Source organism: Boleophthalmus pectinirostris, unplaced genomic scaffold, assembly GCF_026225935.1.
Source record: "Boleophthalmus pectinirostris isolate CB_2022bp ecotype Guang Dong unplaced genomic scaffold, ASM2622593v1 HiC_scaffold_19, whole genome shotgun sequence".
Lineage (NCBI taxonomy): Eukaryota > Metazoa > Chordata > Actinopteri > Gobiiformes > Gobiidae > Boleophthalmus > Boleophthalmus pectinirostris.
The window spans coordinates 16032179-16059941 of record NW_026571140.1 but is presented as its reverse complement, the minus strand read 5'-3'; the positions used below and the strand labels follow the sequence as shown (position 1 = coordinate 16059941).

Sequence of the window (27763 nt, the reverse complement as noted above, 5' to 3'; positions counted from 1 at the left end):
GAAATCCCAATAAGAGCAATGGGATTCATAGTGTAGTAATTCCTTATTCTTTACATTAAACCATTGCTTAAAGGCTTCAGAGAAACTGAAAATGCCGATAGGTAAAGTGCAAGCTATAAATGTATTGCAATCATGACTGTGAACATTTTTACTATTGATACTATTGATGTTAGTTTTAGTATCTGATTTTCAATATTTTTGACAGCCCTAGCTAGCACTGCAGCAAAAGGCACATCCAAGGGGTTTAATAGGCTACTGGAGAGTGTGTAAATGCCTTGAGGAATGATAAAATACAATGGAAAAGTCCAAATTAAATAAGCATTCTTAAGATATTCAGTGAACCAGAGGAAATTGCTGCTTTGTAACTGCATATTTGACACCAAAAGTCTACGTTCAGGGACCAGTATTGCTGTGTAGAGCCTTGTTTAGGCATTTATGCTGACAAAGTATCACAGGAATAGGCGACGATAAGGAGCAGCCTCGTGCTAAACTTGAAGCAGCAATAAAAGAGGCTAGTTGGCTAAAATTCCCAACAGATAGCAGGATGGCCACGTCACAGAGAGCGCTCCCAGGCTAGTCTGCATATACATTTATCTGTACAGTTACTTTGATGACTCTCAATTAAAGTTCGTTAAATGTAAGACAGTAGTACTTTAAATTCGTATAAAATATCTTCACTGGTTAGAGGGGTGGTTATGTTTCTTCCTGCATTTGATTATATTAATCTGGAAGTGCACTATTAGCATGCTAGTAGTTGTCAGCATTACAGCCTTCACTCTGGCCTCTGAAACTTGTGAAAAGCAAAACTCATTTTGATGAATCATTAAGGTGTTTCAAAAGCATGAGTTGAGGCATAACTGAACCACTGCAAACTCACTGATCTTTTCACATAAAAAAATAAATAAAAATCAGGTACAGCACGTTTAATCAGAGAGATGGGGACTTGCAAGTCACAACTTAGACTTACGTCAGACTTGAGACTTGACTTCATAAAATGGACTCAACTTGGACTTGAAGGTCATTGACTTGGGACATGGCTTGGATTTGAAGGCCTGTGACTTGAGAAGACTTGAGAAGCACTTTTAAATCTGAATTCTTTCTATTCTGACCGTAATGATTCATTCTAAGATCTTGTTAAGACATTTAAAAGGGAATTCTTTCATACTCTATAAATACTCATACATAAATATACTATGATTTTTAAGTACAATTTATCTTAAAAGTCATATAAATCGCAAAAATCTAAGCTATATTTGGTACTTTGGTTTAAAGACTTGAAATGACTTGAAGCCCAAAGCAGACAACTTGGACTTGACTTGGACTTATGGGCCAGTGACTAGAGACTCAACTTGGACTTGCCATTATTTGAACTGGGACTTGACTCGGACTTGATGTCAAAGACTTGAGCCTTACTTGAGACTTGCAAACCAACAACTTCCCACCTCTGCCTTTAAAACATACCAAGTCATGACTGGTAAAAACAAATATAGATGGTTGTAGGGCTATTCATATAATAATAATACTTTTTACTCTTCCAAAAAGGTAAACTATACTCTTAGCAGCTCTGTAGCAAATTCACACATCATCATATATTCACAGGCGGCATCTGAACGAATCGCTCACTTACTCCTCCGGGAATCACCTCTGCATTTCAACATTTCTCAGTCCGCGCTAAGATCCACATCTACTTTCCTTCCATTCCATCGCATATCATTTGGCATGATCGCGGCGGAGACCGGTGACACCTGTCTGTAGTACTCCACAGCTCCATGACTACACCACCAGTCAGCAGGGGTCACAAGTTCACTCCCTTCAACCGTCTCGCCCCTCCAGCAAACTCGACCCTGGGCTCTGGAGCACTTAGAGCTGTCAGCGGCTAAAAGAAGTACCTAACAGCCTAAAGTGGCGATGGAAGATGCTTGTCACAGTGAGGTATATGAGGGTTTAGCATTCATTTACACCAAGGAGATCAGTGCACTATTTTTATATAAGGATGTGTGCAAGAGGCAGGATTTACACTATAGAGAGTGCAGGTGTCGCTTCATGTTTCATGTTAGCAGGTATAGGTACTGTATATGGGAGCCTTGCAGTGGTGCAGAGTAACATAAAGCCATAGTAAGGATGTATAACCAATATTGTAGTATTCAGAAGTGTCAGCACAAGGTCATGGCCACTATATTCAATTGTATATTCTTCAATATAGTCATCTATGTCCAAAAATCTGCCATAGCATAATATAAGTGGATAATTAAGATATTAAATTAAGACATTTTCTCATCACCGTCAATGACACAATGACCGCCACAGTTAAACATTTTAGTCACACAACACGACCGTCGCAAAAAGACTGATTACAAATTTAAAGGTGCACTGAGTAACTCGACGTTCAAACATTAGAAGGCCAGTATTACACTATTTTCTGATGTTGCTTCCACATCACAAATATACTTGGAGTTGGGTTTTGTTTTGTTTACACATATTTAACACACAAATATTATGCATATTGAGGTTGTGTTCTCTCAAATGAAAAACACTCTGTTCCACCCTGATGTCATGTGGTGATACAGGAAGTGCTCCACTGTGTTTTTAAACTTCATACACCTTAAGTAGAATCATTTAGGTCACTTCAGCCCTGGATTTGTCAATCTCTTCTGAACAAAAGGTAAAAGGAGCCATTCACTTGAAAACTACAGCTTAATAAAATTACAAGGTGGTGCAACAGAACATTTTGAGCTTTGGAGATGTAGACAGACGAAAAATGTTACTCAAACATGTGTGAATGAAACAGCAACAAACCCAACCCCAGACATGTTTTTGATGAGGCATGACATTCTAACATGGCTTAAAGCTCACAAGAGAAAATTTAGCATAATACAGGACCGTTAAATTAAAGTTAAACAAAATGTAACATGAAAAACAACATGTAACATGCTCAAGACTTCTTTTATTTGGGAATATATTAGGATCATAAATGCTAGACATTTGTTACATGTTCCTGTGCTGTGTGGGGAGCTGTCCAGATGCCCTCCCGCAGCAGAGCACAGCCCCTCGCCCTCTCCCTGTATTTGCTCAGCACTGCGCTGGTTTGGTTTGATCTGGATCTGTACAAAAGCCGTTCATTCACATGAGGCTGTTTACAGTGCTGTCCTAAAGTGTGTTTTCTTACCCTGTTTGAGGTTCTAATGCAGTGATGCCAGATTACCTCACATCGTCATGTCCTTTCTGACATCAGATCCATTTAATTTTGTGACCAAATTATTGTGCCACTTTGGTTAGTTTATAAAGTTAGTTGCCAGCAGGTAGACTACCTTCAGAACAGTAGATAACAGAGCTGGGGAGCAGTCGGAGTCTGAGTGGGATCAGTGTGCGCATTCATTGATAGCTCGGGGCTGTGACAGCGGAGCAGATGCACGTCTTGTATGTGCTGCTCTCTTGACGGCAGCGGTCAGTAGAGGTTTGTACAGCGGCTCAAGAGACATATAGTGCACATGAGCACCGCTCTGAACAGACACCTGCACATCCTGCTCTGTGCGCTCATGCGCATATCAGCCAATTGTGCAGTGCAAATGCAAGTCCTGCACCCTCTCCCTGTGTTAATGGTTTAATCCATGTCTGTGCGTGAGAATGTGAGCGGTCAGCAGTAGCAGCGTTGGACACTCGTACCTCAGGTGAGAGGCTGAGCGGATTGCTGGGACAGGCGGGAGGGGATGTGACCACGGCCCACTGTTGTGTACTTGCATCGTGTGGCTTCAGAGCTGTTTTGCTGTACCCATATATACATAAATTTTCTTCACACCCCTCTGCTGCCTTGTAATGATGCAAAGATTGCAGACATTACCCACACTGGCAGTACTTTTGAATGCTACAGCAGTCACAGATTGGTTGAGACGTATTTGTACTTGTACCACCCTATTCGAGCCTCTAGCAGCGAAGTACTGCCCAACCTGGACACGCCCCCTCCTTAACACTAGCACTACTGCTAAGACTGGGGGCAAGATCGGGCCCTTTGTCTTTACAGTTATTCATTTTCATTTTGATCACATGTTCTTGAAAATTGCAACACTGTAATCTCCCCATTGTGGGACAAATAAAGGTTTATCTTATCCTAAAACAAGCACGAAGAGCACCACCCTCCACAATAACTAAGACTCATCTAGAGTCTTCTAATTACCTCCAGTGTCATGCTCGACGGACCACCTGACCCGAGTATGAAAGTAAGTGACATTTAGGCAAAACGTGGCGCTGGAAAACACAGCTTAGAAGCCTTAATGAGAGCCAGTCTGCGCACTTCCTCCTGTCCGGGGGGAATGACCTTTGAGACTCCCCGGTGACAATGCTCCCTCCAGATTTATTGGGCTCTTCTCTCTCTCTCTTTCTTTCTCTCTCTCCGAATAAAGAGGAGGCTGGCCTCACCATCCAGACAATGACCTTTAGTATGACACGGGCGAGGACAAACACTCCACGCCAGATTCAAATGGGAAAGGGGAGCACGGGCGGCGCCAAATGACTTGAAAGCCCGGGGACCTTATAGCGTGGCTGGGCTGCTGACGAACTTCCATTTTGAGCAGCTGCTTTGTGTGCAATGGGAACGCTAGGTCAGATATATGTGCGGATCAAAAGAGAAAAGGTAAAGAAAGGAAGGACGGATTCAATTGAGTTTGACAGTTCTCCACCTCACCAGCGGTTAGCTATTGTCTAAAAGTGTTAATCACAAGAGTAAGTCAGTCCGCCCCGGGCACAGAATATTTTAATAGTCAGGGAGATGTCGGGGCTAAGGATAAAGGCATACAAGAAGAACTATGGTATGTCTTCTCTTTACAGTAGAAAAGGTGCAGTGATGTCAAACCAAGAGTACTCTGGTTTATACTGAATAGTATATAGAATAATACACTTCTGAAGTTCAGAAGTACATGCAGTGCAGTCAGGGTTGGGAAGAATACGTCGAAAATATATTGAAGATGAGTAGTGAATACCTGGATTACATTTAAATTTATATATAATCATATTCTGTTACATCATCCAAGCAGAGTACTGTATTCTGTATATCACTTTTTCCATTGAGTCGCATTATATTATTGTGTAAAAATATAATGTGGGATTAGACCAGATTTATTTGTTGCACCATTTGTAAAACATTTATTTATCAGGAAAAAATGCACATGTACTGACCACAAGAGCATTGTTTTCTATTTTTCTTACAAAAAGATGCAATTTTAAGCCTAAATTGCGTGATCAAATACCCAAATGTCTTTATTTGACTTCAGGAAGGATTCTGAATACCACTAAATTAGAGAGGAAATGTACCAGAATACAGTTACTTGAAAGTTGTATTCAGAATATGCAATTTCACTAGATGTAGTTTGCTATCTCTCAAAATAGTGTAGAGTAGAGGTGCACAGGAAAATACTGCAGAGACATGTCTAGCCTGATGGTAAGATAAAGACCCAGCTGCCATATACTTTTAAAGCTATTTCACAGTCATTCTGACCAATCACTACATGACATAATCTTCCAGACATTTACTAAAATACTACCCCTTTTTTTGACTTACTTTTCTACTTATTGGGACTGGCGCAGCAGATCAGTATAAAGATGGTTCTGCAGGTCTTCATGCCAGATGCCCTTCCTGTTGCAATTATTCACACTTGTAGCATATTGTAATTGGAGTGGTGTTTTGGCCGGGGGCACAGTTACAATTGTTCTGCAGTAAAAGTATTATTGATCTATGTAAAATCCATGTCTCGCCCTCAGGTGGTGCACAGGGAGATAAACAGACTGTGTGACACATGCTTACATCAGGTGTGTGTGTGATCTCAGCACCCTCTATAGATGAGAGCCTCTGCTTCTGCCCCATCTTTCCAAAAAAGATCATTCAGATAGACAGTTATCCTTGTAGTAGTTTTAACTGGAGATAATGGGAGAAGCACATGAAAAAAAGTAAAAAATATTTACTAGTGTAAAATGTTTACTAGGGCTGGGTATCATTCAGAATTTGCCGATACAATACATATCACGATACATAGGCCACGATATGATACATATCTCGATACAGTGATCTTACGATTCGATATAATTCAATACGATATATTTCAAATCAGTTCGATACGGTCCAATAAAAAATAATGTCTAAATCATGGCTGTGATACTAAAAGTCTTTTTTGAACCACTTCTTGTGCAAAGTTCATATAAAACACAAACATTTTAATCCTCAAAACAGTGAAAATATCAAATGTGTCGCATGAACAAGTTTCTTTCCACTAAACAAACAACAAAACTGTAGCTGTAACAAAATAATTTTGTAAAATATACCAAAAAATACTCTTGGCGATATATCGATACAGCAGCCCACAATATTGATACTGTATCATCATATTAAACGATACGATATATCGATATTTCAATATTTCTGCACACCCCTAATGTTTACCATGCAATTTTTTTGCCAAAAATTTAAGGCATGTTAACGAAACACTGAAATGTACATGATTAACTGTATTGTTGTGTAACTCTCTCTTTTTTAAGAGCGAATGCTGCATCTTTTGCTCAACAGTAGCCTGCCTGGCCTTTGATTGCTAACCCCTATGTAAAGAAAAAGAAGACATCAGATCTATACATAACAGTGTTGCAAACTGTCAATTTCACTTTTACTTTCAGATGTATTCATAACAACCTAACCCTAACATTCTGTGCCTTAAATGTATGCACAAGCAGATGGACATGTTGCAAAGAAAACAGACATAATACTAAAGAAGTTATTTTTCACTCTACAGTCTTCATTCTATTAGACATTGTGGGGTATGCTTTGCCCAAGGACACAATGTGATCACGTCAATGCTATGAACCGTTTGCTTCTTCTTTTTTAATACTCCCTTTGGCCACAGTCTAGATATTTCATGAATAATCTACATCTTTAAAACAAGCATTTACATTAGCATTTACATTAAAAAATTATAAATTAATAAATAAATAGCACAAAACTGCACATGATGCAGCATGAATGCAGCTAGCTGCAAGCATTGAAGTTGGTTAGCTGTGACTTGAAGACAGAAAGGAGCACAGATGGCAATGTGCAAATGAAAATCAACTTGAGTCCAGACATGTTTTTGAAGAGAAAATATATGCCTATAACTAAAACACTACCATAGGACATTTAACCAAATTATTTGAATGCTTCAGAGAGGCATTGCAAGCAACATTTTTAATAATAAAAAATAAAATGTTCCTAACTTTAGAAAGCAAAATAAACAAATAACATTTTCATTTATGTATCTAGCAAACTAATTTGAATTCCTCTGTTTAACTTTCTCTTCAAGTACAGTACAGTGCCCATTAGTCTTGGCTCTGGGAATCATTGGCATTGAGCGCAAAGTAATATATTATCCTTACTCATACTTAGCTTATGTTAATGTCATACTCCACGGAAATATTAGTAGCTATTGTCCGTAACAGAAATCTGAATTTATTTTATTTATTTATTTATTTATTTATTGGCACATGTTAGCCGGACATTTCCAAATTTAGTCTAGCAAGGATGTAGGACACGACTCCACCGAGCCTGAACTGCAGAAGCCTTGGGACTAATGGCCAGCTGAGTGCGGTGAGTACGGTCATCTGGTGCCACTATAGAAGGAACATAAGTGATGGCTTCTTTAATGTGGGCCATGGTGCTGAGGGGATCCCTGCAGTTTAATCAGTTTTTCCAGACACAACAATCGGTGCGCTGGGATTTGCTGCTGAATCACTAGAGCTACTGAGACAAACACGTTAATATGTTTACTCCATCAGCAGAGGGCTATGGAGCGCGGATACCCCACTGGGAAGAACGCAAACTGCTGGGCTGGAGAAAAGTTTCAATATTAAAATGACTCTGAAGTGAACTTTGGCCAATCGTCTGAATCCATAATGTGTGTGCAGTTAAAAGCACTCCTGCTCATTTGGTTTAAAAATGAGACCATTTTCTTAAAGGCTGAACTTGCAGAGATTTCCGAGATTGTGCACTTTTCCAATTTAAAAGACGAATATAGTTTTAATGTAAATATTTCATTATATAGTCTTAGCAAAATTTCATTGCAAAATTCAGACTATATTTTGAGGTGACAGAAAAAAATGACCTTCACAGTAAACAAATGTGTATGACAGGTGACAACTGCTTATAATGAATGGGGGGGAAAAAACTGCACACATTAGAGTCAGACATCTGTTGGTTTTAATGAGAGAATTATATATACCACTTGAGTTTCTCTGAGAGGTAAGGCTTTATTGCTATATTGTTTAGCTCTTAAACGCATTAGCCTAATAGATAGGTATGCACCATCCTGTTAACATCTTTCAGTGATAGATAGTGATTCTACCACTGGAAATTAAATGAGGTCACTGGTCACATTAGTGGCTGCAAGGTCACCTCTGACTAAGAATAGCCCAATTGTGTAATAGATAGACTCTTATAAATAGAGCCTAAAATGCATGGGTCTGCAGTGGAATGTACTACATGCTTCTGTGGGTTGAGAGATTTAGTGTTACATCAATAACAGAGGGAAAGAGAAAGGAAATCATGCAATCATTGCATCATCTGTGAAACACTGCCTACTGCATCACAATGATCATATCATATGTGCTATAGAACAGTGATTCTTAAACTACATTTATATAGGAGCCACAGTACATCACCATAAGGGCCACTCAAATAATATAATAAAATCAGCTAAAGTTGGAATACACACCTCAACTCCACCCACAACCATCTTGCATACAGAGATGCTAAACATGGAGGATTAAAGAAAGAGTTGGAGGTGGAGTATGAAGTTAAAGTTATTTTTGTCAGTCATGCGTGATGTCACATTGTACTTGAAATTGCAGGGACCGTAGATGGCAGCACGCACACAAAGCTGCAAATGTTCCTAAAATTCCCCCAAATTAATAGGAACAAATAAAGAACAAAAAAATACTTTCACTTTAATTTGTGCATTTGCCCCAGGTTATTGTGTGCTGAACAAGTTAGGCCCTGAGGTCAAAAAGGTTAAGATCCCTTAAAACACAGAAACTCAAAAAAAAAAAAAAAATCTCACTGTTGGTTGGCTCAAAAGATATTCCTTTAGTTTTAAATAGCAGGCACTGTCATTATCACATGTCCAAGGTCTAAACATAAAATGGTGCGGAAAAAAGATGTAATTTTAATGTATTTTATAGTGACCTATAGTTTTTGCCTCGATCCAGTTATGTGACCTGAGAATCTTGAGGACACAGCAGTGATCACATTAAGCAGACCTATATCCCTCTAACTTAAGTGAATTTATTCTCTATACTCAACCATAATAACTCTCATTTGAAACTTATCTTCAGCGCTACCTAGCAACAGTCGACCTGCATTCAAACGGCCATGATGAAGGTATGCCATTCTTTGAAGCTGGCATTTAAAATAACTCCTGTATGTGCAAGACTATAGTCAAAGAAGAATATGTTCTTGTATCGTGTAACTGTCTTACAAAACAGAATGTGCACTATGTACTAACTGTAATCTTATACGAGCCACATTTGAATTCATGATCTAAATCAATAGTACTTAAAGAGATTAGTGTCTTTTCAGTTATCCCCTGCTGCGCGGAAAGAGAGAAGGCACACAATACATCCTCTGAAGCCATTGATTAAAGAAAAAATACAAAAAATCAAAATGCATAGTTGACTTGAGCTCAGTGCAGCGTTAAACAAAAGGTCAGAGGGAACGTGTCCTCGTCTTTCTTTACAGAAAAACACATGTGTACAGAGTGACCGTGGCCATTGCAGACAACAGCAGGGTTAATTCTACTCATTGTATCATTGTCACTTTCATTCACACTGCTCCAGGCAAGGGCAATCACCAGCTCAAATGCAGAATCCAGATTATAAACAGGGGTTCTTTTGGGTTCTTAGTGTCTATTCAGATACTTAAAGCTTTATCTCTCTTTAAGGGTGTATTCATAGAACTTGCAGCATAAATCTAATAAACATGGTCTACGTATTAACCAGGATTTAAGCAATGATGGACATTTAAAGTTTAAAAAAAAAATTCACTTGAGTAATTTTTTTAAGAAATTGTCAAGTTCTCTCTTCTTACTGTGAGAAATGTAGAGTGACAAAAGCTTTCAATTGGCAATATTAAAGTATATATATATATATATATATATATATATATATATATATATAGCTGATCACTCAGATAAGATAATCAGATAGTGATCAGATATTATCTTACATCCAAGCTCCTTGAGTACATCAAGGACAAGGCCCCGGCAGATGAGGTGCTCAGAGAATGTCTCAGACAGTGGGGTCCAGAGGAAGAGGTGCTGGAGGGACCATCATGGCAGGACAAACCCCTACATGGGGCGTACCACCGGAACATAACTGAAGTGGCTGATATCAAGAAATCCTACCAATGGCTTGAGAGGGCTGGTCTGAAGGACAGCACAGAGGCACTGATCCTGGCTGCTCAGGAGCAGGCCCTGGGCACTCGAGCAATAGAGGCCCAGATCTACCACACCAGACAAGACCCACGGTGTAGACTGTGCAAAGAGGCTCCTGAGACAGTCCAGCACATAACTGCAGGGTGTAAGATGCTGGCAGGGAAAGCATACATGGAGCGACATAACCAAGTGGCGGGCATAGTGTACAGAAACATCTGTGCAGAGTTACGGGCTGGAAACCCCAGGATCAAGGTGGGAAACACCTCCAAAGGTTGTGGAGAATGACCGAGCCAAGATCCTGTGGGACTTCCAGATACAGACTGACAGAATGGCGATGGCGAACCAACCAGACATAGTGGTGGTGGATAAGAAACAGAGCAGAGCCGTGGTGGTTGACATCGCAATACCAAGCGATGGTAATATCAGGAAAAAGGAACACGAGAAGCTAGAGAAATACCAGGGGCTCAAGGAAGAGCTGGAGAGAGCCTGGAAAGTAAAGGCATCAGTGGTGCCTGTGGTGATCGGAGCACTCGGGGCTGTAACCCCCAAACTGGAAGAGTGGCTTACAACAGATACCGGGAAAAACAACGGACATCTCAGTCCAGAAAAGTGCAGTACTGGGAACAGCAAAGATACTGCGCAGAACTCTCAAGCTCCCAGGCCTCTGGTAGAGGACCCGAGCTCAATGAGGGTGAGAGAGACCTACCACCGTGGAAGGTGAGAAACACATTTATATATATATATATATATATATATATATATATATATATATATATATATATATATATATATATATATATATATATATATAGTTAGTTAGTTAGCATTTTTTCCTATTTTTTCAGAATCTACATTATTTTAGGTTTTGGTTGTCTATTTATATCAACTCACAAAGCTCAGATCTTAAATACACGTCTTGGTCCCACCTCGGGGTCGTTTTGCAAGTCTCAAATAACTCTCAAGTCTACAACCATCCTACAACCATCGATATTTGTTTTTACCAATCATGACTTGGTATGTATTAAAGGCAGAGGTGGGACCAAGTTGTTGTTTTGCAAGTCTCAAATAAGTGTCAAGTCTTTGAGCTCAAGTCCGAGTCAAGTCCCAAGTCAAATATAGGCAAGTCCAAGTCAAGTCTCAAATCACTGGCCAATAAGTCCAAGTCAAGTCTGCTTTGAGCTTCAAGTCATTTCAAGTCTTTAAACCAAAGTACCAAATATAGCTTTGATTTTTGCAAGTTACATGAATTTCAAACTAAATTGTAATTAAAAAGTCATAGTAGATTTATATTGAAGTATTCATAGCATATGGAAGAGTTGTAGAAATGTAAATTTAACTTAACAAGATCTTAGAATGAATCATTACAGTCAGAATAGAAACAATTCAGATTTAAAAGTGCTTCTCAAGTTTTCTCAAGGCAAACAGGCCTCAAGTCCAAGTCAAGTCCTAAGTCATTGACTTTCAAGTCCAAGTTGAGTCCCAAGTCTTAGTCCATTTTATCAAGTAAAATCTCAGGTCCTAAAAATAGTGACTCAAGTCTGACTTGAGTCCAAGTCACGACTTGCAAGTCCCCACCTCTGATACAAACCATTACTCAGTACTCAAGTGGTAGTTTCTCAAATACTTTTACTCTTGCCCTTACTTGAGCAATTATTTACGTGAATACTTTGTAATTGTACGCATAAATAATATTATAGTGCAGATTGTGGCTACTCTATTCAGCTTTATGTACAAGAAGCATTTTATAAAAAAACATTGCTCCAACTATCATCGATGCTGTTTTGTGAGATAGACACACAAACATGGTGGATCACTGTTACTTTGATATGTGTAGTACACACTGAACAATAAATAGTATCTAAATAAGAAGCTGTTTGAAATTATGGCTATAACCACACAAATTATTCAGACTTCTTTATCTGGGTGCAATAATAACAATTGTGTTGACACATTTAGTTGTAAGTTGACTTTAGAAGAACTTTTAAATACTCGGTAAGAAGTAAAAAGTAATCTATTTTTTTTTTGCTATTTTTATGTTGAGCACTTCCTTAGAAAAACACATAGGCAGCACATTCACATCTGGCGTCAGACTCTGAAGAAGAAAAGAGCGGCAAAATGCTTCTGCCGACAAGTGGAAATTGCAAATGGCCGTGCGCTCAGGTAAAAGGCTGTGACTGAGTTCCTCGCCGTGTTTACTCCTGGAAAATTGGGGAATAACAGGCTGTCATAGGGTGACACATCAGCCTTTGTTAAAGATTACTTTGCTCTTGGCGGCGCTCTCTGATGTTCGGCCTCCCGGACAAATTGTTCATTTGGCGACTGCCGACTAAATAGAAGCGCGACTTCGGCATGTTGCTATTCCCCGGTACAGAGAAGCGGGCCAGATAGGAATCCAATTATCCAAGTCCCATAATAGACGTCTCATTTAAGATGTGTGGCAGTAATAGCAGCACCACAATTTTCCCCCAAAGCCACTCTCTATCAACGGCATCATCTTGTGTTCAACGCTAACTCATCTCTAGCCGTACACAAGCTGTCAACCACCACAGATCATAATAAATCCTTTGAAAGCCCCAGGAAAAGGCGAACGTCAAAGAATATTTACTCACATGTAGCGCAGGTGTGGGTTCTGAGCGAAGGCGCGGGGCTGGATCACCTTCAAGTTGCAGTTCATGATAGTTCTGAAAAGGAGATACAAGAAGAACAAAAGGTTAATCCAGGACATGTTTATATACAAAAAACTGTCCTCTTTTCAACTTAAAGCGGCTTAATTCCATTAGCCCTTTCATTTGATCTGGCTGTGATCTCATAATAAGGGAACAATGTAACGCTTCAGTGCCGCTGCATTTCAAGGAGCAGATGGAGCAACTTCTTTTTATCTTTTTTGTCGGTTGGAGTCAGAATCATTCTCTATTCAAATGACTCTCCTTTTAACTCTGTGTGTACTGCCTGCAGCGGGAGCCAAAATAGACATTCACTTTGAAGCACCATTTGGTAAGATTTGTGAACTTTACTGAAAAGACAGCATTGGCCCTCTTTGTGTTAACATCTATAGAGTGAAATAAGTGTGAAATTAAACATGCAGTGGTATCCCAAGGGCCGCTGTGAAAAAAGATAGTCCTGGTATTCCCTATCTGCCCAGTCTGGGGAAGCATTGAGTGTTCCAGGATATAATGCTAATGACTTCCAATTTTGTAATCACAGATGCCGCTCTCCAAAGAAACCATTGACATCATCAGTGTGCGCCTCGTAAAACAGTGTGCTGATTACACATAGCTCTATGTGCCAATTACCTCCTGAAGTACAAACACCCATTCACAGTGTTTGACTAGAAAATGATCATTGTCACGAAAGTCTTGCGATTTGAAGGATTTCAGGTGTATAGTCATTTGACGGTATTAAAACACATTCAAATGAATAATATAGGAACACATTTAAGAATTTTCAGCTATTTGATTACGTGCAATAATTTCTCCAGTCTTTACAATTTGAAGCAACATTTTATAAACAAAAATTGTACTAAGCAGTAGGGCTGGGCGATATGGATCAAAAAATATATCTCGATATATTTTGCTATATCTCGATATACGATATATATCTCGATATCTGTACAGGAAAAAATAACCCCCTAAAACGGAAAACTGCAAAATATGCCAAATTCCACAAGGTCCTTTTTTTTTTTAATTAAAGTGTAAGAGGTCGGCAGTTCATATAGGAACATTTAAGATTACAAAAACCCCTAATTACATAAATAATATAAACTGTTAAATAAAAGAAATAAAACATATTTCCTTTGTTTCATTCGTAAATAAAACAACTCAACACAAGTTCATCTTTGCATTAACTCTGTTATCCAAACCATAATCATGACCATGAGCTCATTTAGCAGAAGAAGCTCAGAATGTTCCTTATTTTAACAGATCCATGTTCCAGCAGTAAGGAGCTCTGAGGTTTCCCACAATCCACTGCAGATCAAACCCAACGTTTCCAAACACTTTTGTACAAGTTACACTGCAACAGATTATTCATTAAAATCTTCTGCATAAATAGAATTTACATTACTAAACTTTACAATATATATAGCATAACAACTCAAGAGCCACATCAGCCCGTTTGAGATTATAGTGTTAATTTTTATTTTTATTTTTTTGCAGCTTTGCGCAGACTTGTTTACGTTTTACAGAAACGAAACTTAAAAAGCGCATGGCTAATTTGCATAAACAGCGCACTCCACGTGCTGCTCATGGGATTCAACTTCTTTTGGACTAAAGGACACGAGGTGGAATATGAGGATGTGCTGCTGATGCTCTTGTCTGTAAATGGTGGAAAAGGTTCGTGGTGCTTGAAGCTTTTCACTGGCACCAACTTTCGGCGTTCACGGCGATAGTGACGAGTGAAGGAGACACGAGCGAACAAAATCAGGGAGGCGGGGGCGCGCGGGCGGCCACAGAGAAGACAAACAAGCGAAGCGACGAAATCAAAATTGAATATAACCATTATATCGATATATACGATATGTCAGAATTCATATCGAGTTTTTTAAAAATCTTGATATATTTAAAATCTCGAGATATCGCCCACCCCTACTAAGCAGTTATGTTTACTTTTAGACAATACTTAAAGGTGTACTGTGTAACTTTTTTGGTGGAGAGTCTAACACGTGTTTGTCTCTATGGAGATCATACAGTTTTGCCTTGATTATTCCACATTATGGAAACAAACTTGGAAATGGAGACAGGTTAATGGTCAAAATTCATTTTTTCTTTTTTAAGGTATGTTTGAGCTATAAAACACCTGTAACTGAACAAATGTGAGGGATATATGTTTAATGACATACTGTGGGACATTCCAGGCAAAGAAATAACATCTCCATGGAGACAAGCAAGTGGCGGAACCTCCACCTCAGAAGTTACATAGGGCACCTTTAAAGAAAATGTCAAATTAATCGCCTATATAGTTATTCTTTTCATACAAGATGTACAGACTTTCTGTTTTCATTTTACCAGATTTTTTCCCAAGTATTTGAGCAAAATTTTAGCAAAATGTGTCTTGTAAGCAGCTCCACACTGGTCTCTGAAAGCTTTTAGTAATGCTGTCATCACTTATCCCACTGTTACCTCACTCTCCCAAGCTAAACTAATAATGACTTACTTGGGTCAGTATCATAGATTCATAGTGACAATCTTTCACGTAAAAAAAAATGAAAACAATAGTACAATACTAAACAGTATAACTGATACAGATTGTTGTTGATCTCTGTTACACGATCTACAGATAACAATAAACTCTGCAAAAGCAAAATGATTCTTATTCCAAGCAGATTTGTACAATTAGATTACATATTGGATCCTGTATTCATTTAATTAAACGTGTGCATCATTATTCAGTTATTCAAACACACTTGAATATTTCTGAAATGTAAAACAGGGTGATGTGAGCAAAGTTAAATAAGAAAATAGAATAACGATGGTTCCCTCCCCCCAGTAAGAGCTTCACAAGGTAAGCGCGGTCCAGGGAGTGTGGTGAGGGCTGCACAAGGAAAGTGCACGGTCCCCAGACGAGCGAGCGGCAGCCCAGAGGTGGTGGTAATGAGAAAAATGCTAATTTAGCAGTGGAGATATTGCAGTTGGCCTCCCTGATGAGGGATCAAGGGGATCAGGGGAGAGGGCCGGCTCTGACTTTGGAGGGCAGAGGAGAATACGTTTGAGCGAAGAGAGGAAAATAGTGCGGAAGCCCGAGGTGCAGCGGGGAATGTAAAGGATGTGGCCCCGCTGCAACCCAGGAAACCAGATCAGGGCCGTGCCGAGGAGAGCAAAACAAGCCCGTGCGTCACATTACAGCACCAACCTTTAATTCAATTTAGCCCACTGCTTTTTGGCTTTATTTGATCAGCCACTGAGCAAACCGCCAAAGACGTTCTATGGCCGTGTCACTATCAAGAATTAAAAGCTGTTGTAACCATCACCCCGCATTAGGATCAGCGGTGATCCTCAGTCCGCTCTCACACTCTCTGTCCTTTTTCTCCCTTTCACTCTCTCACTTTCTTCTCTTACCCCATCTCTCTGCTCACTCCCTCATACTCTCTCCCCCCTCTGTCCCTTATTTTCTCTTTGTCCTCGGACTACCCCTCTCTCCCGCTCACTCTTCCTTCTTTCCCTCTCTGCCCTTGCTCCCTCTCTCCTTCTCTCCCTTTGGCTCCCCTCTCTCTGCCCTTACACTCTCTTTCTCTTCCCTCTCCTTCTCTCTCTCTCTCTTTTTTCCCTCTCTCCAGGCAAAAGCCCACCAACACCTTGTCATCTCCAGGGAGCATTAGCAGGGATTGTGTGACACTCGCACAAATGTGGGACATTACAGTCTGACACCCTGGTGCAGTGCAGCTGTAGCCTATGCGCACTCAGGCTGTTAGGCCCATTAGCCCCAAGTTTATGACCACTGACAGGACGCATAAACTCTACTGATTGATGCTATTACCAAGACATCCATCAGTATACAGAAGACGGTACGAAAGTCAACATTTTCTCCTTATGTGATTTTGGGGCAAACAGAAAAATAGTACAAAAACTATTTATATAAAATGTCATATTGTAATTGACATTTTTATGTCCCTTTAAGCTAATCTGGAATTGCAAAATAAACTTATTTTATAATTTTACCTCATGCATGGACAAAAACTGCATTGCTTTTAATTTGGAGGTGTTTTTTTTGTTATTACATTTTTGTAAGGCAACCTCATTGCTTAGTCATAACATATCCTCTTACCAGTCTTACCAGCCTACCAGCAAAACAATGCTATTTACTGCTTTTTATAAAGAAATACAATTAATATTATGCAGAATTAAGTTTACCATTTTGGCCCGACCCCCCATATTATTTTCTGTTTCTCATGTGGCCCCATGGAAAAAATAACTGCCCACCCCTGTGTTATAATGTTGTTCTATCATCAAAAACAAGCCAGTTTAGATGTCATTCAGCCAATTGAAAAATTGTACAAAAACATTTTATATATAATGTCATATTGTAATTGACGAGGTTAAAAATGGTAATTGTAAAGTGACTATACCCAATTTGTGAAAAAATGTATGACTGGGTCATAATGAGACTGCTGTGTTCTGTTTTCATCCATTTATAAAGTGTATTACCAGCGTATTACACAATCAGGAAGTGTGCTGGTAGCATGCTAGTTACCAGTGCCATCATAACTAACATACCATCTTAAATAGTTGCGAAAAGCACTTATAACACATCACAATTCATTATTTTCATAAACTAGTTCTTTTTTTTTTCACATTTTTAAGATAAAAATCAGGTACAGCACCTTTAAGCTCTGTAGACAGCTTATGTCCCCACCTTTAGTGCTATCTTAGACTAGGTTTAGTCCTATATTAGTTTCTGATTCCACTATTTAGCCAGTGTACATCCATGTCCTACTCCTATGCCTTGGTTAAGATTAATTTCAGTTCATTATGTAATGTGACAGGCATCTGATTCAACACTGCTACTGTGCATTGGAAAAGTAGTCTATGATAGTCATAATAAGATCTTGGTATCTGTACTATAAGTGACAAAACCAGCTGAGGTTAGCAATGTAGCTCTTGATACTAATTGCCAGTAATTTGCTGCTGAACTTCAGGAGGCATTAGTGAAAATCATTTTGAAATGGCTCTGGCTAACCATGGTCACGGTAGAGTAGTCCGTCAGTCAAATTAATCTTTCTTAGGCTTTGAAAGGTTTTCTACAGCGCTACACGCAGTTCCGCTCAGCTGGGCCCATGTGAGTAACCTGACAGTGGAGGGCTCAGTTATTTGTCTCATAATCATGTGTAATTGAACAATAATCTGCAGATGTGGCAGAGCATATGGGTTTGAATGCCAACTGGGATTCTGTAAGAATGAGTTTTCAAACACTAAAGTAAAGGGCCAGATTTAGACAGAACTGTGCAGCCATTTAAAAAGGGAAGTTTTGCAGTGGCACATGTAAGGGTCAGACTGTATAGAAGACTGTATATAGAAATGGACATTGCCAACCCGCAATACACCACTTTCCAAATAGGAAGTGAGCATGGGGGCGTTTCCAGCTCCATCGACTGTCTCCAATTGACATTGCATTGAAAAATTGCCACCCCTCTCTCTGTAACTGCTGCTGCCTGGAGTCATCATTTGGGCCTTAAAATGTTCATATCTGCACAACCCTGGTGTTTTTATTTTGCTATTTTGTCCATTAATAAATTGCTACTCCTAATATGGAACTCAGCTCAGGAGTTTCATTTGACTTGAGCCAAATGTTACGGGTGACATCAACCACCCTTAGTCCACTTCTTTATACAGTCTATGATCAGGCCTCAAAGCATAGAAAACAACTGAAAGTATAAAACAACCTCTGCAGTTGAATGTGTTGTTAGAAGATAAAGAGGGGGTACATACATTTTGCATAGTGTTCTACTTGTTATAACAGACCTGGGAAATGTACAGCTCCCCAGTCACATATGGCCCTTTGGTTGACTGTGACCAGCCCATTTAAGCTAATTTGGAATTAAAAAATAAACATATTTTATAAGTTTACCTCATTCATGGACTAAAGCTGCATTGCTTTTAATTTAGAGGTGTTTTTTATTACATTTTTGTAAGGCAACCTCACTTTTTCATTACTTAGTCATAACATATCCTCTTACCAGTCTTACCAGATTGTCAAAACAATGCTATTTACTGCTTTTTATAAAGAGTTTTGCATTCCCTCCACAGTATTTTCATTTTCTCATAAAAAAAGAATTGCCCACCCCTGTGTTATAATGTTGATCCATCATCAAAAACAAGAGGTTTTAGATATCATCTATCCATGTTTGAGTAATCTAGCGATCTCTCCCAGAAACTATACAAACCTTCTTTATGGTTAGAGCTGTAAGATTTTGTCCAACGCTCCGCCCACGAGCCTCAGCCGTGCTCCCACACGACAATTCTCCATTAATACACAAACGCATGAAACAAAACTGTACACAACAAACCTGATGTGATGTGCAGCAGTTTCATTAGCGGGATGCACACTCATTGTGCTGTGAGAGTGCTCTGAAGGGGGAGTGACTCAGAAGGCGGTCAAAATTAATGGCTTGTTTTTTCACATGTCATCTCATGTGGCAAAGTGGCACGACATCTGGTGTTTTGTATGATCAATTTCAACTCCTAATTACATTTGAGGAGCAGAGTGATAGTTATATTTTTTGCAGCGCTTGTCTCTGGTCTGTTGTACATGAGTTTTAAGGTTAAGGTATACTTTATGTGTTCCTGTGGGGAAATTCATCTTCTGCATTTGACCCATTCTTCAATACTGGATTGTGCAAGTGATAGTAGGCCTGTCATGATGATACATTTTGAACTACGCTATATTGACACAAAGAAATACTGCGATAAACAATAATATTAAAACTACTTTATGCCAATCCTGAGCTCCAAAAAATAAATATATTACTAATGGTCAATACTTAGCCATAGAAGTTAGTTCTTCAAACTTTTACAGCTCAAATCTAACCAAAATACCACAAATTTCCCACTTGTACAAGAAACTATAAACATGATAAAAACTGAGCTCCAAAATACATTATTCCAGCTTTCATATATTGAAAGATAAGATGATATAGTAATAATCCTAAGTGTTATGATGATGGGAGAGTGCCTGTGGAAACCCACCCACTCAGAGGTCAAACCTGGGGGCTTCTTGCTGTGAATTGACTCAGCCACCATGCCTCTTTGTGCGCGGGTCTAGCTGTGGTTTAGTCCTTTTCCTACTTTAGAAATGCATTTCTATAACAATTTGGCATGTGTGCGTGCCAGTTATCTAATGTGAAAAATGATGCAAAGTGATGCAAACTTACAGTCTCTGCAGTCCAGTGTAGAGCTCCATATCCACATCTCGTAGCGTCTGCAATCCTGTCCAGTTCTCTATGTGTCTGCGAACACAAAGGGAGAGATGCGTAAATGAAAGGAAAAACCCAAAAGCGGAAAAACAACCCCGAAGACAAGTTTGCCAATGTTTCCCTGCTTTCCCGGTCGAAAATAACTGGCTGTGAGTGTAGTCAAAGTTTTGAATCCATATTCATTTAAGGCGCAATTATTGGAAAGGTTCTGACAGAGCCCACTTGGGTGCCCCCTGATAGATTTAATTGCCACGAGGCAGCTCTGTGGGCTTAATCTATCCGAGGCAAGTGCGACGGACAAAGCAAATAAATACTGCACGGCTCGCTGTAATGAGCTTGGATGTGGACTCAGGTGCATAACGCGGGAGACCCAACAAGCTTTAAAAGGGATTTATTGTAATGTGATTTGAACTGGTGGACTGGAGTTGGAGCGAGGGAAAACATGGACAGGTACGAAGGAGAGGAAAGGGGGATGTGCTGTTTGATCAGACACCATAGGATGAGATTGGAATGGACACACGAAACATGAGCGGTGAGAAAGACGTCTGTACCAGACAGACAAGAGAAAAGAATGAGACACAGACAGAGAGAGAGAGAGAGAGAGAGAAAGAGAGAGGGAAAACTGCAAATAGCGGTGTAAAGGCAGAGGCAGAGCGGCAGGTGAGTGAACGAGACGAGTCGTGACTGTTTTCACCAACACCCTCACACATCCAGGAGCCAAATGTGCGAGGAAAGAAAAGAACTAAAATCTTGCTGGTACAATCTTACACAAGACTGCAACCATGCTGGTAACTGTAATGTATGTAATACAAAGGTTCACAAACAGTATAGAAGGCAGCATGGTTTTACACAAAAAAAAAAAATGTGATTACATTTTTGATGTATGAAAGAGCAGGATTTTGTTCAGGGTGTTGTAGAGTACCCCTGGAACATTGAGCAAAGACTGAAATAAGTACTGATAAACTAATAGTAATTTCAAAACATGTTTGTCGAGGTCTAAAACAGGTACGGGTAGGGTATGATTTTTTTTTTTCTTGTTCATTTTGTTCTTTTAAGATAGTATATTTTTCATAATAACTTAACTGCAGCCTTGACGATTTTATAATTGTGCCAATTCAAATTGCGATTTAAATCTGATTACAGTTAATTGTGCAGCCCTACTGTCGTATGGGTAAAGCTAAGTAAAGGATCATACAGGAGTCAACTGAACTTCCGTGTATTAATTCAGAAACATGAAGAGCCACATAAAACGCAAAAGCAGCCAGGTCTGGTATGAAATGTACATAGAGGGTGTGCACAAACGATTTGGACAGACCAAGCAGCTTTGGCGCAGCTGTTTTGATCAGAGCAGGGACTGTGAGCGTGTGATTCTGTGGGCAGGAGCTGAGTCATTAATATGACCAACCACAGACACGTAGGAATCCCTCTAAACGAAAGGCTTTGCTTCTTCAAAGGGTTGCCACGACAACACACAGACAGTTCGCACATCCTCACTCCCTGCCATGCTATTCTATCCATCGCAAAGGATTGGAATGGTAAGGATTTACTAATGATATATGTCTGCAGTCATGCCATGTTCTACATTGCTATGTCATCAGGTATCCATTTTTTTCTGTTTCTAATTTAGTTTTTCTATTTGCAGTAAATTGTCTATAAAGATGTATAGAGATTTTCTTTTATTGTTTAAAAACTGCAGTTCTATCACGCTGTCTTATGGTTATTTCTGTGCGCGCCACTTTGTTCAGACAAAATACTTTTCACCAAGCATTGTTACTCACCGACAAACTCGCCATGAACATTTTTGAGCTATAAAGAAATGACTTACTTCTACTGGCTCTGTAGCATAAACTGTGACAGTAAAAAAGAAAACATGATTATATAAAGTATGTGAAGTTTATGGATAGACTGAAGGTCTGGCATAAATTATATGTATGAATGGCCCCTGTCACCTGCAGCCTCTCTTTGAAACTAGACAGCTAATTTCATGTCTCTTTCAATCTCATGTCTCTTTCAATTTCATGTCTCTTTCAACTGTTTTCATCAAACTCCTTCTTGGTATATCCCGTACACTCTCTGGTCTGGTCTGTTCTATCATAAAGTATGTCTATGTCTGTCCTTAAAACCGTGGGTCCGGACCCACCTGGGGGGCCTCAGAAGCATAGCAGTGGGGCTCCAAAAGTTTTGCATATATTTGTTGAAATTTCTTTTTATTTGTATGAAGCCTACAAGAATGTATTGTTTTAACAAATAAATTTAAGGAGCAAAACTGGACTTTTTTTTTCTTTTTTAATATTATTAGAGGGGCTACAGAACAGCAGACTTTGGGAATGGCTGCCTTAATATATTGCATTCATGTTCTACAATTTGATGAAGTCATATTTTCAGATGGAGGACAAGGGCGATGGGAGATTTTTTTGGTATGAATATCTAAAACTATGATTCACAAATGTGAACCTTATTCTCAAAGGAATAAAGGAGAGAGAATATCATTAGTTGTTCAAGATTTGGTCCCCAAATTTCCCATATCAGTCTTACAGCCTAATGTTTTTCTCATTTGACAACAATCATGTATTTAGGGTTGATAAATGGTGCCACTTTCTGAAGCCATAAAAAATCACTTTAGTTCATCTATGCTTACAGAGAAGATGTTGGATTTTATGCCAGTTTAACACATTTTCAGTCTAACAATTAAAGGCCCATATTACATTATTTTCTGATCTGTGTTATAATGTTGTACCTGGGTTGTATTTTGTTTCATTCACATGTTCAGCACACAAACCCTGCATATTTAGACTTGAGTTCAAACTCCACACACCTTTACTAAAATCATCTGGATAATTTCAGCCCTGGAATTGCCTATCTCCACTGACCTAAAAGTAAAGGTAGCTGTTAACTTGAAAACTACTGCTCCATGACATCACAAGGTGGAACAGGACATTTTGAGCTTGAGGGTCACTCAAAAATACATGAATGAAACAAAACACAACTCCGGGCATGTTTTTGATGAGGTGACAGTATCATAACACGACTTTAAAACACAAATTTCTCCATAACATTGTGACCTCCAGCTAAATTTGCCAATATGCCTTCTATAGAACATTGTGATGTCACGTGAAAACAACCCTTGGGCTGCAGTGTTGCAAACTCAGTGACATGATTTATCACCTTTCTCATTTCCTTCAAGCCACTGTCAACAAATAGAACCTGGGGGAGAGGGAGCAGAGCACGACTACCCCATGGACCTTAATGTCATCTCACAACCTCGGCTTGTCCACACCACTCCAAATATGCATGTGGACCAGGCTCCCCTTGAATAAGCTGAATAATAACAAAGCCATGGCAATAACAAAAGGCTATTCAATCTCCATACTGTCATTCTCACTGTGCAAAGTCCTGCAAATCAAATCCAACCAAAATCAACCTCATTTCTGGAGCAATAAAGACACTCAAATTTTACATTTCCCTTTGTATCCATGCTCTTTTCTACTGATGAATGAAACAGCGTAATAACCCAAAACCACTACAAAGATTTAGTTCCTTACATAAGAATTGAATCTTGTGAGCTTTAAGACATCTTATACTGTTGTAACTTTCTCAAAAACATACCTGAAATCGTGTTTTGTTTCATTCACATATGTTTGAGTAACCATTTATTATTAGTTTTTCTTTCTAATGCTCAGAATGCTTTGCTCCAAATGGTGATGTTATGAAGCTGTAGTTTTCAAATTAACAGCAACCTTTTCCCTTTTGTTCAGTAGAAATTGGCAATTCCAGAGCTGAATTAGTCGAAATGATTCTAGTGAATTTGTAAGGAGTTAAAAAATACTGTGAAACAATTCCTGTATTACCACATGACATTACAAGGTGGAACAGAGTGTTTTCCATTTGAGAGAAGAACCTAAATTTACAGGATTTGCGTGTTAAACATGAGTGAATGAAACAAAACACTACTCCAGGTATGTTTTTGATGAATACAGTGTAGATCAGAAAATAGTGTAAAATCGGCCCTTTAAGGAAGACAAAAACTGGGGATTTCACTGTTCCGACACGATTAACACATCTATCTCGAAAATCTTTTGTTGAGCAATTCATTCTCTTAACACTATCAGAGGCAAACCTGTTCCCTATCTCCGGGAATTATGAGCAAGCGATAAGGATAAAACCGGCTGCTCGTTCACCAGCTAGTATAAAAAAGCCAACTTCCATCTGCTTTCGGGAAAATGGCCTCCGACGAAAGTACAATGTGAAGTGGGTATCGCAGGCTGGTTTCGGTACAGCACGGAGAACAACCCTGGAAGCAAACAGTAACAGATTCTGTGCCTGCTAGAGCCATCTGTCGAGGCGAGGCGGCCCAGGGCGACAAGAGCGGAGCAACAGGGACCAAACCTCATTTTCATGTCCCCACAAGAAGTCACAGCCAACACACTGCAGAAAGCCAGGTTATATTAGAAACCAAGAGCGGCCCTTATCGATGTGTTGTGCTGTTATTAATATTGAAGTTAAGGGGAGATTAACTGGCACGAATCGATGCGCGGATCAAGCAAGGTCGAGGTTCAGAGGAAAGATTTAAAAGGTCAATAAGAATGAGAGTGTAGTGGGATTGGAGACGTTTGGTCACATGTATTGATATTGTAACCCTCAGGTGGTTTGTCGATTCAATATTGGTTGTATTAGTTATTGTTGTGACAAATGTTGGGCTTGTATTGATATGATGGTACATTACATATCGTTGTTACATATGTGTTTGTGTGTGCACTGCATACAAAATTAAGGATGTCCCAGTTGGATACAGCGTATGGTGCCCTCTGTGGGAGACTGAGAAGACTCTAAAGCCCCTAAAAACATTAATGACATATAGTATTTGTTTTATCTTTGTCATGTCTTCACAGAACCATAAGGTTGAGAACCAAACTTTGGATAATTCGGAGGAGCCAGAGCCAAATGCGCTAACGTTAAGCAGCCATGTGCTTCTGTCTCGCCTAAATAATGCAGTAAAAAACTGCCTTTAGAAACAGTGAGATAAAACATCACCTAATGCCTCTGCCACTATGTCCTGAAGCTATTGTACCATGGAGGAATTTAATACATTATTTTACAATATTATAACAAATTCATAATTACAACAAATCCATAATTTGTTATAATATTGTAAAATATATTTTTAAATAGGCCTTTTTACATTTGGTAATAATTTGATTCAACTGGGGCTTAATTCTCCCTGGAATATTTCATTGTTTATAAAAACACACCCTAAATTATGTAAATAAAATCATTTAAAGTAAGATGATCGGTAGGCTCTCGGATCGGGACCCATCATATCATCCCTAAGGGTTTGCATCGGTATTGGGACGGAAAAGGGTGGATCAGTGCATCCCTATTCAAAACGGTCTTAACAGATAAAATGCTGGGCAAAAATGTCTGTCTGTCTGCATTGAGAAAGACTAACCAGTGTTCAGGGAAGAATATTTGTCTTTGAACCAATTTGATTAAATCATGTAACATCAGAAATGTTCACTAGATAACATGCAAGACAGAAATACCAAACCTTTTGACAGATATTGCAGTGCTTGTAGCTGTGTAGGGCCCTATGCAAGATTGGAGTCCACAAATTTAGCACAAATCCCCACTTTCCTTTGACTCATTCCGTAATTAATAATGCAAGGGTTTAAAATAGCCAACCACTGTGGGTGTACTATTTGTTTCTCACTGCAAAAAAGTAGTATGTGTCAATGGTCACAAATACATCTTATTAGCAAATATTTTTATCCAATCTGTCAACCCCAGCACCCTAACTTCTTTTGGAGCCCTGAGCAGGCATATAGTCTCGGAATGGCAATAGGTCCGTTTCACACTGCCTGGCTGGTTCCGGTTCTCTCAAAAGTGCGAATCTGCATTTTCTGCTCCATTCTCTATGAGGATTTAGTCGAGTCACGCTAAAATAAATCAATATTTAAATATCAGGCAGCAGACAGCAAGTTACGGATGGATAATCACAGACAGCGTGTTAAGACCTTCACTACGATATAAATACTTCTCCTGAGGTAAAATTGTGTGTTTATAAAAGTAGGTGTTTGTCTCTCTAAGCTAATTATTGATGTTAGAATAACAATTCTGCAAAGTATGAAGTTATGCTTGTGGGAGGACACATTTTGTTGAGTATGGAACAAATGTTTCTAGACAAGGATAACATTGGTATCCATCTACTCACCATGTACCAGACAGTCATATAAGGTGAGCTATGCAATTTTCTGATAGCAAATTTGATCGCTCTTGTTTCAACACCAAGACTTATATTAAATTTTGATCTAGGGCTTCATAAAATCCACCAGATTAAAATCAGAACAAAAAGCATTTTTCAAAACATGTTATATTCATTGCAAGACTATTCATTCGAAAGAACACTGGTGCTGTGGGTCTTCCATGAACCATAAGGCATTAAAATTCACATCAGCAATGCACCTCACAAATTTAGGCACATTTTCTGCTCACTATAACACGCTAAAAATACAGTTGTCACAATGTGATTGATAGTCTACGAGTTATTCTAAGCTATTGATTTCTTTAGACCTTTGAGCTACTTGTGAAAGTTAAATCTATGAACATCCAGCATGACCTAATAGTAGTTTTCACAAGTACACAGCAAAGACAAAAACAATTGTACCCCAACTTCCAACCGGTACAACATTGGCATGCATTTAGAGTCATGACCAAGAAAAGGGAAGCTAGTTTGTTTTCCTTTCACAACCTATTTAGGTCTAGAAGAAATTAAATGTCCTTAAAGTTAGAAGATGTGACCCTTTGTTAACACGGAGCAAGTTTTGTTCTCTTTCACCCTTTTATAACCTCCTTCTCGCACGAAATGCACGCAACAAACAACAAGGAGAATGAAACAAGGAGACAAGCCAGCGAGCTGTGGTCAATGCCATCACTCACATGCAGACATATGTGTTGTAATGAATAGGACACTAGAACAGTTTGCCAACCGAAGATGTGCTATTCTCCACAGTAGCATCAAGAATCGCGTGTTTCTTGGCAATGTCGTATGATTCCACCCATTGTCTCCAGTCTCGGTGATTTATGGCTTTGTTGCAATGATCTACAATGCTCGCACTCCAGCCTTAATGGGAAAATGTTTAATAAAACGCAATGTCTCTGGTGTGTTCCAAGGATATTGATCTACGTTGCGGCTCTTTCTCCCGTTTTTCGTAGAGCCAGGCCCCAAACACTTGAAGGGAGAGAGCAACGGTGAAGTAGCACTCCTCTAGATTAAAAGCACACGCCTGAGCATCAATCACATCAAGCCTTTTTTTCGTTGTGTTGTGTAATACTCTGCTTATGAGTGCATGGAGTAAGTAGACCTGCGGGGATGGGGTTAGGGAGGGACATAGGCTAAGAAAGCAAAGCAGGAAGTAGTGATGATTGC

At 39.2% G+C, this 27763-nt stretch overlaps 1 protein-coding gene across 2 annotated transcripts in view; it reads right to left on the bottom strand.

The window, feature by feature from the left end:
• The window catches only part of ntrk3b (neurotrophic tyrosine kinase, receptor, type 3b), a 279414-nt gene that overhangs the window by 215422 nt on the left and 36229 nt on the right, over nt 1–27763 (bottom strand). For both annotated transcript variants that reach the window (XM_055154591.1, XM_055154590.1), the window contains exons 2-3: nt 20299–20373; nt 13046–13117 (exon numbers count right to left, since the gene is read on the bottom strand). In XM_055154591.1, coding sequence (XP_055010566.1) covers nt 13046–13117; nt 20299–20373 — 147 coding nt within the window. The remainder of the gene's footprint in view (nt 1–13045; nt 13118–20298; nt 20374–27763) is intronic.